This window comes from Thunnus thynnus, chromosome 2 (assembly GCF_963924715.1).
Source record: "Thunnus thynnus chromosome 2, fThuThy2.1, whole genome shotgun sequence".
Classification (NCBI taxonomy): Eukaryota; Metazoa; Chordata; class Actinopteri; order Scombriformes; family Scombridae; genus Thunnus; species Thunnus thynnus.
In genome coordinates, this window is record NC_089518.1 from 20,014,418 (window position 1) to 20,029,155 (window position 14,738).

A 14,738-nucleotide genomic window follows, 5' to 3' on the forward strand; every position below is an offset into this window, starting at 1 on the left:
CATCTTTCTTCGCATTGTGAGTCGCCCTCTAGTGGCATCTGGACTTCACCTACATTCCCTGGAAAAAAAAAATCACAATACTGTTTTTTACAGTTTATGATTATTTATTGATATTTTTTTATAAAACAAGACAGACACATATAAATATTAGATAAGTGGATTCCTTCTCTAATCAGAGATGGGAAATTCCTCCAGCGTCATGGCAATGTCTCGAAGTTTGGGATCATCCAGCCAGTTGACTTTACACGCCAAGAAGATGCCCTGAACACAAACACATACATTAATACACAAGCTGCTAATTTCACTGTAGACATGAACCATTGTCAAACATTGATCCAACAGATATCGTGAGTATTTTCTTTAACATTTAATGTTTTAATTTACCCTTAAGACATTCTGTGTCATGACGGTCATCTTTTTGTATTTCTCCAGGTTTGCTCGGCCTTTCTCCAAAGCTGCTTTGTACTTCTCTGTATCTGGATGCTCTTTCCTCTTCAACTCTTCCATCTCTTTCATTTTCTCATGTGTGAGCCGCTTCATCTCTACACACAAAATAAGTCATTTGTCAATAGCATGAAAAAAAAAATCCCAATCTAATAGATAGATAGATATAGTACATCATTTATCCGCAAAGGGAAATTTTAGTGTTACAGCAGCTATGACAACATGACAGAAAACACGCATAGCTTAGAAAAACACACACAATGAGGTGTTTGTGTGAATTACCAGATATACTTATACAAAAGTACTATACTAAATAAAAATAAGTAGAATAAAAATAGAATTTTAAACTTTAAGGCGAGATATTGCTATTAATGTGCAAATTAAATGTAAAATGTGCATTGCCACTCAGTGAAGGGGTCATTGTAGATGCTATTGCGGTGGGCAGGAATGACTTCCTGTAACGGTCCTTATTGCAGTGGAGCTGAAGGAGCCTCCGACTGAAGACACTCTGGTCTGACCAGAAGGTTGTGTAGGGGGTGTTTAGTGTTGTCTATTATATTGAATAACTTGTGCAACATCCTTCTCTCCACAACCAACATTAGGGCTTTTTTCAACTTTTTTGTTACATACCAAGCCTCTTCTTCTGCATTTCTGTGATTTCATCTTGAAGATCTCTTGACTCCTGTTGACAAATGAAGAGGTAATTAGGTACAGAATTAATTATCTCAATGAGACAAAAACACTTTCTTTTAATTTTAATTCACACATTTTTGTGATTTGTGATTATAAACAGTCAAACATGTAAGGGAGCAGCTTAGCTGTCAGCTCAAAGAATCAATCACTTCCATAAAATCTAATCAATTATTGCAAACAAACCTGTAAGAACAAAGTGATATTACTTTAATCACACACTATATCAACAACAGATTTTTACACCAAGTTTTCAAGTTATTAATATATATTATATTAATAATAAACTATTTTACCAAATAAAATATTGCTTTAGAAATGTGAGTCCTGGACTAGCAGGGGTAATTAAAACCATCTCAATATTCCTGAGGTATCATTCATAATACTGCAGCTTGCAGAAACATTTTGAACTGCTATGACAAGTTATTACAGAGGCCTAACAACAAATTTTCTGTCTAAAAAGGGTTCAAAAACAGCCCAATGAGGCACAGACAACAATTCAATTTATCTAACGTGAAAGCACAGTTTGAATCTATTTTATACTCAAAAACAGCAACAACAGTGCAGACAAACACTTAAAGGATGATGAAGCCTCTTACTTTCTGAAGTTGTTTTATGTGTGAACACAGAGCCATGCAGCGATCACTCACGGCTTTCAGCGCACTGAAAAAGACACAAGTGTATGAAGCTATCATCAAGATAAAGTTTTAAAAAGATAATAACTGTATGACAGTTGATTCAGTGTGCTGTGAGTTGACTTACTCAGCCTCTGAATCGTTCTGTTTCAGCTTTTCTCCAATAGCGTGCCACATCTGCATTCTGTAAGAGACCAGTCAAATCACTGATGTGTTCAAGTTAACCAACATTCAAAGCTTCTATGTTGAGTATTATGCTTCTATAATATATTATTATATTAATATTATGATTATATACCTGTGCAATGCCAATGTGCTGTTAAAATGAATCGTCTTGACGCTTTCCAGCTCAGTGATGTAATCTGGCCTGTGACATTTAATGAAGAATATGTTAACAGTGTAAACATTCACATTTGACTCAAATCCTACATCATCACATGTTCAAATACTCACAAGTCTCTCTCAGCTTCAGATGTGCTGCATGTTCTCTTACTTTTTCCTGTTGTACAATAGGAAAAATGATATTTACATTTGTGTACACGATGAAAATACAACATGATGGGAAATATATGAAACTACTTACCTGCATGGAGTTGAACCGCCATCTCAAAGCACTGGTTGGACATCTGCTGTTTGATTCTGAAAAGAAAGTAGTTTTAGTAATTATAAAAGACTGTAATCATTGTCCTATAAGAAGAGGTGATGTGCTTTCATTAGAGCATGATATTGATGGAAAAAAGTGAGTCTTGAACACTGATCTTGGAGTTGAAATTTATCAAATAAACCCGCCAGTGTAAACGTAGTAATAGTACAACTGTTAAAGCAGATGTAGAAGAAGAACCTCAGCATGTCTGTAGGTGGGGTCTCCTTCTGTTCAGCAGAGTCATCAGGAACTGGAGCAAGACCATCATTTGGTGCCATGGCTATGTGGTTGAGGCTTCCCACATCATCAGATGGATCCATTATAAAACAGTGAAGCCTGGCAGGAAAAAACAGCACAAAACCAAAGTTCACATTACCTGAGATTGATTGAAGGACCACAAGTTCTGGTTCAATTTAGACTTGTTGTCAAAACTTTAATGAATTACAGCTCAAATCTAATAAATTACCCCATGTATTAAATTGATATTCAAGCACATTTTCAGGAGAATGACACTGAAGATAACATTAAAGCTGGAAGCAACGTTTAGAGTAAATCTGAAAACAAGGTTAGCATTAACCATTAAAGGTAGAAATATGATTCTCAGAAACAGATAAACCAAAGTTTTACTCCCCTTCATGAAAGGCAACAACAGAGACTCACTGTTTGTGTAGAACATCCAAAACATACAGAGGGACAGTAATAATGAGTGGTGGAAGAAAATCCTTTACTTAAGTAAATGTAGCAATACATTAATATAAAAAATACTGCAGTACGAGCAAAGTTATTGCATTCAAACTTTACAAAATAATAAAACTACTGAAGTATCATCAGCACATCAAGTACTGATACTTTACTTTAAGTATAAGTACATTTTATGCAGCAGAAAGGCCCCGGTCAGTGTTTTACTATTATTAGATGTATGTATATATTATACTAAATATATTTACTGATGTAAGCAGTATTTTAAAGTTGTAGCTGGTCAGGATGGAGATAACTGTAACTTCTTAACATGCTATGAGGTTTTTAATCTACAACAATGCATCATAATTCATTCATTCATTCATTCAGATGATCATCTTTTGTATGCAAAAACATCAACCTTCAAAGTAACTGGCAAATATTGCTATCAAATATGTGTAGTAGAGTCACAATATATTCCTTTGATAGTGTTTAAACGCAGTATAGTCAAAGTATTAAGTGGCAGAAAAATGGAAACACTCAAGGTAAGTAAAAGTATCTCTAGTGCAGTACATGAGTCCATGTAACCAGCTACATTTCATATCTGATAATGCAGTTTTAACAAATATATAACTAACTAGCTACAAATACATGAGTCAAAATCCACACCTGCATATTGACTTAAGCATTTTATTGTCAATATCATAACTAACATTACTGTGATTGTATTGAAGGGTCAAACAGTTATGTATTAAAGCTAAAAACTAGACTTACCTTGTTTAATTGAGGCTAAAGTTACCGGTGAGTCAAATGAAGTAAAGACAACAGTAAGTTACCAAATACTTTTCTCCCACTTTTAACGACTTAAATACCAAAAAACGACCAGTTCGTCTCAGTCTGACAGGTAATGTTAAGTTATCCACTGTTTACTACCGCTGTCACTGGTTTTGTTTATTTTTTCCATGGATGTAGATCGAAACCCCGCCAGGAAGTGACGTACTAACAACTCTTCTTCTGCTTCTTTTATGGTGAGTAAATCAGCGTGAAAGCTGCTCGCTGCCACCTACTGGACAGTGTTTAAGATATCCTTGCAGGTACAAGATATTTATTTTACGCTTTCTTTTTCATATATTGTTGTACTAGTTGTTCATATATTGTACTGGACTGTAGTGGTCTTAAAAGATAAGCTTCACAATTTGTCAAATCTGTCTTATCAGTCAGGTGCCCATTTGAACACTGAAAGAGGTTTTCCTCGCTGTAATCATTCCTCCTGTTCATACTGGCTGTTAAAAGATCAATTTAAGTGATGGAGACTCAGTCTGAGTTAGTCATATCAAGTGGATATCTGCCACATTTACACTTTTTAGCACAAAATTCCCTCTTTGTGTTTCCCTGTTGAGCTGCAGTAGAAGTATAGTAACAAAAAGATGGACTTTGACACTAAAAAGACCTTAACGTTGAAAGATATCTACTTGATTTGACTCATTGGAAGCTTCATATTAGCTTCAGATAAACATTTATGCACAGAAGGAGGCTTGTGGATTTTGGCCTCCATCACTTACATCATAGGTTCAATAAGAAGTATGAACAGGAAGAATGACTACAGGGAGGAAAACTTTGGACACCTGACTATTGTTTTAAGACAGACTTGAAAAAACGTGATCCTGTCCTTTAATTTAGAAAAGATTATATCTTCTGCCCTACATCTACCTCTGTAACTTCACACTCAGACAGATTTTTTTAATTCTGTAATAATCTCTACATTTACTCTCATAATCCTAAATTTCCTACATCTTATTTCATATTCTGCGATGTAGCCTATCAGTGGGTTTGCCTCTGTTTTGACAAAAACAATTTCTAAAGAATCCTCAAATCATTTTCCTTTAATGCTATTTTTTGCCAAATTATCAGCAACTTTGTTTCCTTTTATTCCCACATGTGCTGTTATCCAGTTTAGAAGAAAATCATTCAAATCCAGTTCAGAAGTTTGCTGTAGTGCTGTGAGTTTAATGAAGCATGTCGGCGACACACTGACATTCAGTCCTTAATGATGAGATCAAGCGGCCAAACCAGGAGGGGGCAGACATCTGTCTGCATTGCCCAAATGTGTATTTCTTCATCACTAACGGAAATTAATATTTATTCCGAGGTGATGCAGATTAAGAAATCATTAATCATTAATGGCTTAATTAAACATTTGTTTTATCTACTTCTTTTAGGAAGCTAATTCCACATTAATCTGCTGAAGGGGCAAATTTTATGCTCACTTTAAATCAGAGTTTAAGGTGAACCAATCATGCAAATCATGGTTCATAACGCAACCTAAAGAGCACATAGCCTACACTAAGAATGGGACTTTTAGTGAAGTGGAGATATTTTGCAGCAGTTAAATTTATGAAACAAAAAATATTTACATATTTATAGATTTGGGATTTTTCAGTGAGGGGAAAGGAGATGTAACGTTAAGACATTTTAATTCGATAATTTAACTTTTTGTAGGGAATCATACAGACACAAATTATTATTCTATAGGCCTAAATGTGTTTTAAGACATATTATATCTCTTATATATTATATCTATTAAATATATTATTATATCTGCATGTCTAGAGGGATCTTTAAATTTGGAAACTATTCGAGTTGAAGCTTTTTTCATCTCCTTTAACAAGCTGCTCTCATCTTTGTTCGAGGATAAAAAGCACTACAGACCTTTTCAGTGAAAACTCCACGGTTAAAAACAAATACTTGTTTGACATGATTTACCCATTTTGAAAGGCGGAGAGCCACAGAGGTAATATTCTGCCACCACCTGCTGCTGAAGCGCAGTACTGCACAGTTGTCTCAGTATAAAGGTTAGCCATTTGGATCTCGTGAGATTATCGTGGTCATTTCAGCGTGACGTAAACCGTTGGCCGTTTTTCTCCTTGCAGGATTACTGCTGCAGCTCACACAATAACTGAAGCTTTCTTCTGAGGCTGCAGCCAAGCAGACATACGTTGTCTTCAATGGAGAGCAAGAAGAAAAGGGTATGATCACACAAAAACTCATGTAGGCCTTGTTTTGACTCTCTAATAAATCTTTGAAATCTGTGCTCAACTTGAACTAAAATTGTCCAAATTACCTGAATGTTAAAGGCTGCATAAGATGTTGAGTAACGGATTGAATAATTCTGCACTCTGAAGTTCATCCAACACATGAACTACAGAAGTCCACCAGTAGAAAAGATGAAAAGCAAACAAAACTTACATCAGGTAAGAGAAGATAGTAAGAGTTCAGTCCACACACTTGTTTTCAGCTTAAAGGTTAACAAGCAATACAGGAGACCATGTGGACCATGTGTGTAACTCTCTTTTCATCTTGTAGTTCTTGTAGTTATTTGCATATATATATATATATATATATATATATATATATATATATATATATATATATATAAACAGTAAGGATTTTAAAAAAAAAGAGCATTTGACAGGAGAGGTTGGAAGCCAAAACACCTCCCCTATATTAATATTGATAATCATACTTTTTTTTTAAAAAAGGAGGGGGGGATAAAAACAACGATTGTGTAATCATCGAAGTTTTAAGACTAAGCAATAACACAAAACTGATAGAAATGTACAATTTACATAGAAGTTTATGTTTACAATTTGTGATGCATTACAGTGAAATCCATGAATTGTTCTAAATCGTTGCTAATTAGAGTCCTTTTCAGATGCTTTTTGAATAATGATAATGTAGATGTTGACTATTACGATGGAAGTAGATTGTTCCAAAGAAATGATCCTCTTTATTTCAATATATATTGATTAAGGGAAGTCAGACAATATGGAAGAATATGTCACTTATTACACCGAGGTGTTTTGCTCAACATTGTGAGAGAAAAACAAGACAATTTTCAGGAAACCTGTCAGACCTGTAGCAGAGTCCACATGACCATGAGCTACATAGCTGTGTGTGTGTGTGTGTGTGTGTGTGTGTGTGTGTGTGTGTGTGTGTGTGTGTGTGTGTGTGTGTGTGTTTGCGCACTCAGAGTATCCTGGATCGCCTGAATGCTGGCGAGGTGATTGTAGGAGATGGAGGTTATGTATTGCAGCTAGAGCGACGTGGTTATGTGAAGGCGGGACACTGGACACCTGAAGCTGCTGTTGAACATCCTGAAGCAGGTACATGTTACATATTAACATGAATCGACTCTTGCGTCGCACTAATCTGCATATAGTTTTCTCTTTGTTGTCATTACGAGCTTCTTTCTCTTTCTGCCTGATTGTCAGTGCGGCAGCTGCACAGGGAGTTCCTACGAGCAGGAGCCAATGTGCTGCAGACATTCACCTTCTACTGCAGTGAGGATAAGCTGGAGATCAGTGGCAATGTCACCAACATCACTGTCAGTAAAAAAAAAAAAATTAATAACACCTTCATCCTGTCTACTGTACATGATAGAAAGTATCCACACATCAGTCTGGTGTCACTCCAATCTGTTATCCTCTGTTCCAGGGAGCCCAGATCAATGAGGCGGCCTGCAACCTGGCCAGAGAGGTCGCCGATGAGGGTGACGCACTGGTCGCTGGGTGTGTGTCTAAGACTCCCTGTTATGAGAAGACTCACAGTGAGACTGAGGTCAAGGCCATATTTAAGAAACAGATGGATGACTTCCTCAAGAAGGACATTGATTTCTTTATAGTGGAGGTGAGAGCAGCACTCCAAGAGGGAAAACTGTACAACAAATGGTGTTTTTTTTGTGCTGGTTCTGGTCTGATTCATTGCACATCTTTCCTGCAGTTTGTTAATTGTGTACAAGAGGGAGCATGGGCAGTGGAGGTGCTGAAGACCAGTGGTAAACCAGTGGGAGCAACACTGTGCATCTCACCTCATGGAGACATGGAAGGAGTCCCGCCTGGAGAGTGCGCTGTCAAGCTGGTCAAAGCTGGTACACTGATTGACCCGTGATATAATACTTCAAGCTGAATATTGGCTTTAATGTAGATACAAAGTCTGAATATGTTTGTGTTCATGCGCAGGAGCTGACATTGTCGGAATAAATTGCCACTTGGACCCTCTGACGTGCGTTCGTACGGTGAAGTTGATGAAGGAGGGATTAGAGAAAGCTGGTCTTAAAGCCCACCTCATGATCCAGCCGCTGGGCTTTCACACACCAGAGTGCAACCTCGGTGGATACACCAGCCTCCCTGAGTACCCCTTCGGTCAGCATTTGTACAATATATTTCTTTTGTGCAGAAAGAAACAACTATTTTATATTCAATTAGATACATAGAAAAGACCTTAGTATTGTCAAATACTGTTAAAATAATTGGTTATTTTAAATATCGCACAGGCTCAAGTACATTATGAAAATACCAACAGAAAATACTAACACTTTGTCCTAATAAGTTGACTAAATAGGGTCTGAATTTAAATGGTCTTGCTCAAATAACCCCACCTCCTAGCTTTTGGTTGGAACACTGTGGTTGTTAGTTTGAAAACTGTATTTTCAATATAAATATATACGTAAAACTTTCTTAAACTCCCCATATGTGTAGTGTAATGAGAGTATTGAATATTTTATCTTCATCTCAGCACTGGAGACGAGAGCAATGACCCGTTGGGACATTCATAAATATGCCAGAGAGGCTTACGATGCTGGTATTCGCTACATCGGAGGCTGCTGTGGTTTTGAGCCGTACCACATCAGAGCTGTGGCAGAAGAGCTGGCTGCAGAGAGAGGATTCCTCCCACCAGCTTCAGAAAAACACGGACTCTGGGGGGCTGCTCTGGAGATGCACACTAAACCCTGGGTCAGAGCCAGGTAAGACTGAGGAGAAACACCACTACTGTATATAGAAACATATTGTTCAAATTAAATTGGTACATCTGCATTAAAGATCTCATCCAAACATGTGTAAGATTTATAAAAATACTCTGAATAATAATAATAGGAGGCAAAATAACAGTGGAAATTGGATCATAAGTGTTTTTGCTCAGCAGAAGTGTTTATAATTTTCTAAACCTAAACTTTGTCTTAGGGCTCGTCGAGAGTACTGGGAAAACCTTTTGCCTGCTTCTGGACGTCCCAAATGTCCTTCCATGGCCACACCGGCCGATGATTATGAAAAACGGCTGCAATCCAACAAACAAACATGATCGCCTGTATTCATTATATGTGTGATCAGATTATCCACATTTTTTTCATATCAAGACTGTCAATCAAGGATCTCATCAATAATTTCTTCGTTTGCAGTCTGTCCAAGTGGCTCGGCATACCGTTACTCCTTCCTTCTTTTTTCTGTACTGTTCCTAAACCTACAAACAAAGTTTACATAAAAAGGGAGAACAACTTTTTACTAGTTAATACAGCTGTGAAACATTTCCATAGACATGTCATATTTGTTGACTGACTGTTGTAATTTGTTGCTAAATATAATTTTCACATATTAAATAAAAAAAATAATTTTCACTCGTTTTTCCAGCATTCCCTTTTTGTTAGAAATAACTTCTGTATTTGTTATTGTATAAAGATATGAGGCTTAAAGTGGAGAGCTAATGGCAAGTTAAATGAGCCAGATGTCACTGAGTTTATTGTTGGTTATATTTTATGGCAATTTTTTTTTCCAATAATGTTCCCTTTGGATTTCATTATTTTTACAAGTCTAAGCAATTCTAAGCATTTGTAAATTTAGATGTATTAGCCACATATTGTTCATACTGTAGATGCAACTGGAGCAAAATGTCTCTTCTCAGTTTTTCTAAAAGAATTCAAACACAGAACCATTGAATTTTGATTTATTAATTCCCCTTGCTCTTTTTTATGTGGATTAAACTCTTTAACAAATATATAAAGCTACTGAATGAAGACGCGGGATCATGAGTAGCTGTGGTCCAACATGACAACACAATCGTCTGTCTCTACTATACAATAGTAGCTACTATGTTGTATATGTTATTTGCCTGTTGTTTGTTGTTTCTCCAATATTTCTAAAATGCGGATATGCTAACAACCAATGCTATGATTTTTAGTTGTACTGATATATGCTTAAAGTTGAAAGGGAGCAGTGACTGAACTGGCCTGCACTGGTCAAGAGGGAAATCTCCTTTTATCTCTCTGTGCTACAAGGGCACATGCTCATAAATCTCCTTGGATTAACATTATCAGTGTGTCACTTATTAACTTGAATCAGGGGAAGAGTGAGTGAGGAGAAAGGTTATGGCCACAGTCTGGTCAAATCTAAAAATATGAAAGCTATGATGCAGTAAAATGTATCAATGTTGCCACAGCGTTTTATATTCATTTATCACTGTTTCCCACATTGTCCTTCACTCTTTTTCTTGGCTGTGCATCAGCTGAAACCTACAATCTGACAAACGTGGTTTTCAGTGCCACTGAAGGCCAATGGTGAAAAGTAACTAAGTACGTTTACTCAAGTACTTTACTTAAGTACAGTTTTGAGGTACTTGTACTTTACTCGAGTATTTCCCTTTGATGCTCCTTTATACTTTTGCTCCACTACTATTACTTTTTAGATTGAGATTTGACACAATGGATAATATAACAAGCTTTTAAAATACAACACATTGTTAAAGATGAAACCAGTGGTTTCCAGCCTTTTGACGTCTTACATAAAGCAGTGTGTAGTTGGCGTCACATTTCAGTTGTCTATGAGTTGTTAACAGCTCCACCAAATAGTGATTTTCCCTCTAAACCTCTCACATGGTTTCATTTCAATAAATGTTCAAATGATCCAATATTTCACCAAAAATCAAAGATTAGAGAAAAAGTCCAAAAACTGAAAACAGAACTTTGTTTTTTTCTTTCCTCTCCCATTAATCATCTCACGACCCCTCAGATTTATCTGGTGACCCTTTGGAGGGGCCCGACCTCTAGGTTGGAAACCACTGGACTAAACTAGTTTACTGTTATAAAGCAGTTGAAACTAGCTCCACCTCCAGCAGCTACAACAGTAACATGCTGCTCTAACACTGATGCTTCAGTATTAATAATCTAATGATGTCATATATAATAATATATCAGTCAGAGGGACCAAACAAGTACTTTTATATGAGTACTTAAGTACAGTTAGCTGATCATACTTATGTACTTTTACTTACAGATTAAGATTAAGATTTTTCAAGCAGGACTTTTACTTGTTATGGAGTATTTTTACATTGCAGTACTGGTACTTTTACTGAAGTAAAGGATCTGAGTATTCCTTCCACCACTGGACAAAGGACTGTTTAATGTAATCGAGCTACTGTTACTACAGGTTTTTCTGTCTTGTTTGATTTCTTATCTAAACAATCGTGTGTTATTCTTGCTATTACACGTATGACGTACTCACCACTTTTTAAAACGTACAGGTCCCACCGAGATTTGAACTCGGATCGCTGGATTCAGAGTCCAGAGTGCTAACCATTACACCATGGAACCATATGAGGTTACGCGGCTCCACCAATCACAGACAATCTGAAATCAGGACTTCAGAATACCTGTTTTCTGCCGAGATTAAAGTTACAATACGTTTCTTAACCTCTGGAGTTTAGATCAAGTCCTGCCAACAGGCTGATCGTTGAGCAATCAGCTGACCAATCAGGAAAAACACGAGACAGACCTTATTAGACTGCTGACTTAAAAATAAAGTGAATGAAGAGCATAGATATTTTTCCAGGTAAGAAGAGTTTTGCTGTTTAGACAGTTTCCATTTCCACTTAAAACAGATTTTCTACAAACGGACGAGTTTGCGTTTTAATCGCGAAATTTAATTTAATTCTCCTTGAAGGGATTCCTGTCAGTGTAGATGTTGCTCTCCATCGCTGCAGGTCACAACAGAAGCGACTTTGTAATAACAGCTGGAAAAATATAATGTGCATCACATATTCAATCTGGGTTTCACTCCTCAGACAAAAAACTCACTCATAATAAAGACATTTAGGCCTAACTCCCACACTTACTTATAGTCTTTACCTTACTTTTAATGTTTGTAAATTATGTCTGATGTCTCTATAGCTTCTTATTCTAGGTGCTCATATTGTTCATATTACTCATACATCGTAGACTAAACATTTAATCATGTTGAATATATATTTTTTACTGTTGCTATAATTTTCCGGTAGGTAAAACTGTTTCATCCTATTATATGTTACAACAGTGGTTCTCAAACTTTTTCACATCAAGGACCCCAAATTGACAGAAATTAGACCACAGATCCCCATCTGATAAGATATTTGCTTTTAGATGTTTTATTACAGAAAGTGCTTGAAACCCATGACCAAAGTAGTCATACAGTCTGTCATTGTGTTAATTATGGATGGAACTATAGTAAAAATGAATTATTCCCCTTTTTGCTGGGGACCTCCTCAAGGTCCCCTGGGGGTCCCTTGACCCCACTTTGAGAACTACTGTGTTATGGACTTCACTGGTTCTGATGATGTTGCTTGTGAATCAGCGCCTCCGCCTCTTTCACATGATCACATTCACTTCAGACCATCTCTCAGCTGTTTGTAATGAAGCTGTTATTCCTCTTCATACTGACGGACGACAAATTACCAAATGAGGGAATATCTTTCACAAGAATGATGTTCATTCCTCCAGGAGAGTTTAGAGACTTGCAGAATCAATGTCAAAGCACACTCAAGCTTCATATGGTGGCCTAACACCTTATTAAGAGACTCTATGTTGGTTGTTCCTTTAATTTCTCAACCGTCTGTTCTATTCAACACATGGAAGTATTTTCTCTCATTTCCTGCCATTGAAAGAGCTACAGACTTCCTTCTGTAAAACCATGAGGTTCCACCGAGATTTGAACTCGGATCGCTGGATTCAAAGTCCAGAGTGCTAACCATTACACCATGGAACCACATAAATGTCCTCCACCCCTGTTACTTCCATCCAGAGTTACTGTTTCTCTAAACAATCGTAAAACAGTTGAACTTTCAAGTTGTTTTCCTGAAGACATGTCTTTCACTCAGCCTTGAAAAGCCATTAGTTGCATGATAAGATGACTGAGTCACAAAGTTCTCTGCTAGATTTAAAAGTCATTGTACAAGAAACAGTGTCCTGAAGTACAACTTTCTCGTTCTGCCACAACATTTCCCCCCATACAGTTACAAGGTATATCCAGTAGAAGAGACAGTGCTGTAAAGCAGTACTGAAGTAAAGCAGTTATGTCACTGCACCACCAAAGACATGCATGGAGTCATAACCTTGAGAGGGTGCTGGTTCACCGAGACATCTATTTGGAATAAATGTGTTCCCAGACTTTATGTGTGATCATGCTCCTGAACCATCCTTTTTATGAACATCAAAGGTTTTTATTTGATATTTTACAACATTAAAATCACTAATTATCAGATTAGAAAGCAGCAGTAGCAGAGCTGTAAAGAATTAGACGGATTTATTGCTGCTGAGATGTATTTATCTTTTTAAAGTGTTAGATATGAAGGATGGCAGGATTTGTTATAGATATGGCCTCTGTGGATTGAGCCTAACAATATCAGAGCTACACCAGAGGAGCTGATTAAAGAAATTAACACCTCCACCAGTTCAGAGAAGCAGAAAGCAGTTTGAAAGGGACACAAGTCGCCTATTTAAGAATGCAAACACACTGCATCATAGGTCATGCTCAGGGCTCATTAAAGCAGAGGGGAAACTCTGTGGAAACCCATTGAGCATTTCTCTGAGCATCATTAAAACACATGCACCCTGGTGACAGACTGACTTTTATCTCTAAGTCAAGGCTGTGACCATTAAAGGGAAATACTATTTGCCATTCCTGTCCTCTGAGACAGTCCAGTCAATATCTGTAAACAAGGAGAACTCAGCAACTCTCTCCCACAGCTAACTCATCCAGAATTGGCTTGAGGCATCTCTCTGCGGCACAGATTTTATCTGTACATAGCGACTTCCAGTTGAAATGCCATATTTGTTGAGCCCTTTCAGTTTAAACATTTATTTCAGGCTTATTTTATGGTGTTTTGCAAACAATTGTTTTTGGACTTCTGCTAAAACAATGATTTCAGGCCCTTCAGGCAGCAGAATAGAGTGCCATCAAATCACAGTAATAACAATAGAATATACAGTGCCATCACTTCACACAGTAACGCTATTCTTCCTAAATTTAAGTCATTCCCAAACTACTTCCGTTAAGACTGTACTGTAACAAAAATGAACAAATGTTGAATATAAATGTACTTATTGTATGAAGATGTGTTTGGTTAAGGAGCCTCATTGTTCAGTTTTTTTCATGCATGCTCTTGTTGATGCTGCAGCTATAGACCCCCACTGCAAAACATCCCACACTGCTCAACCTGAAACGTCAGCACGTCCTTACGTGCCCTACTGAGGTTGAGATTCTAATGTTGCCTTCACTTGCTCCTCGGAATCTATAGACTTCATCTAACTCTCAGGACAACATCTGGTCTTCACCACATCTCGTGAGACTGCAACTTAATTATTTTCTTACTTTTCATTTAGACAGCTTGTAATAATAATAATAACACAGGTTGTTACATTTTAAACAGATTGTGGCAGCAGCAATAAAACGGTAGTGGGTGGCAATATTTAAAAAAAAAAAAAAAAAAAATCGCGGAATAAATAAATAATAAAAAGGAGAGTTCGCCTCAAATATAAATTTGATTTTTTTGTTTTGGTAAATAATCTA

The 14,738-nt window shown here is 36.9% G+C and overlaps 2 protein-coding genes and 2 non-coding genes across 5 annotated transcripts; 1 reads left to right on the forward strand and 3 right to left on the reverse strand.

The window, feature by feature from the left end:
- Positions 1-99: 99 nt before the first annotated feature.
- On the reverse strand, positions 100-4,094 carry cenph (centromere protein H). Its single transcript, XM_067608596.1, has 10 exons — positions 3,865-4,094; positions 2,611-2,748; positions 2,353-2,408; positions 2,223-2,268; positions 2,068-2,136; positions 1,897-1,953; positions 1,734-1,797; positions 1,075-1,126; positions 385-542; positions 100-261 (listed from the first exon to the last, which is right to left on the reverse strand). Exons 2-10 carry the CDS (start codon positions 2,730-2,732, stop codon positions 169-171), a joined length of 717 nt encoding a protein of 238 aa, XP_067464697.1. The 5' UTR covers positions 2,733-2,748; positions 3,865-4,094; the 3' UTR covers positions 100-168.
- Positions 4,095-5,965: 1,871 nt separating this feature from the next.
- Positions 5,966-9,541, forward strand: LOC137195877 (betaine--homocysteine S-methyltransferase 1-like). 2 transcript variants are annotated; one of them, XM_067608559.1, is made up of 9 exons: positions 5,967-6,116; positions 6,273-6,341; positions 7,121-7,253; positions 7,362-7,474; positions 7,585-7,776; positions 7,870-8,017; positions 8,109-8,291; positions 8,665-8,893; positions 9,111-9,541. In XM_067608559.1, the coding sequence occupies exons 1-9, from the start codon at positions 6,096-6,098 to the stop codon at positions 9,226-9,228; spliced, it is 1,206 nt and encodes a 401-aa protein (XP_067464660.1). In that variant the 5' UTR covers positions 5,967-6,095; the 3' UTR covers positions 9,229-9,541. The 2 variants fall into 2 exon arrangements, with proteins under 2 accessions (XP_067464670.1, XP_067464660.1); XM_067608569.1 differs by lacking the exon at positions 6,273-6,341 and having other exon boundaries at positions 5,966-6,116.
- A 1,896-nt stretch (positions 9,542-11,437) lies between these two features.
- On the reverse strand, positions 11,438-11,509 carry trnaq-cug (transfer RNA glutamine (anticodon CUG)). Its single transcript has one exon. It is a non-coding gene; the product is annotated as a tRNA-Gln (tRNA).
- Positions 11,510-12,863: 1,354 nt separating this feature from the next.
- Positions 12,864-12,935, reverse strand: trnaq-uug (transfer RNA glutamine (anticodon UUG)). The gene has a single exon. It is a non-coding gene; the product is annotated as a tRNA-Gln (tRNA).
- Positions 12,936-14,738: the final 1,803 nt, after the last annotated feature.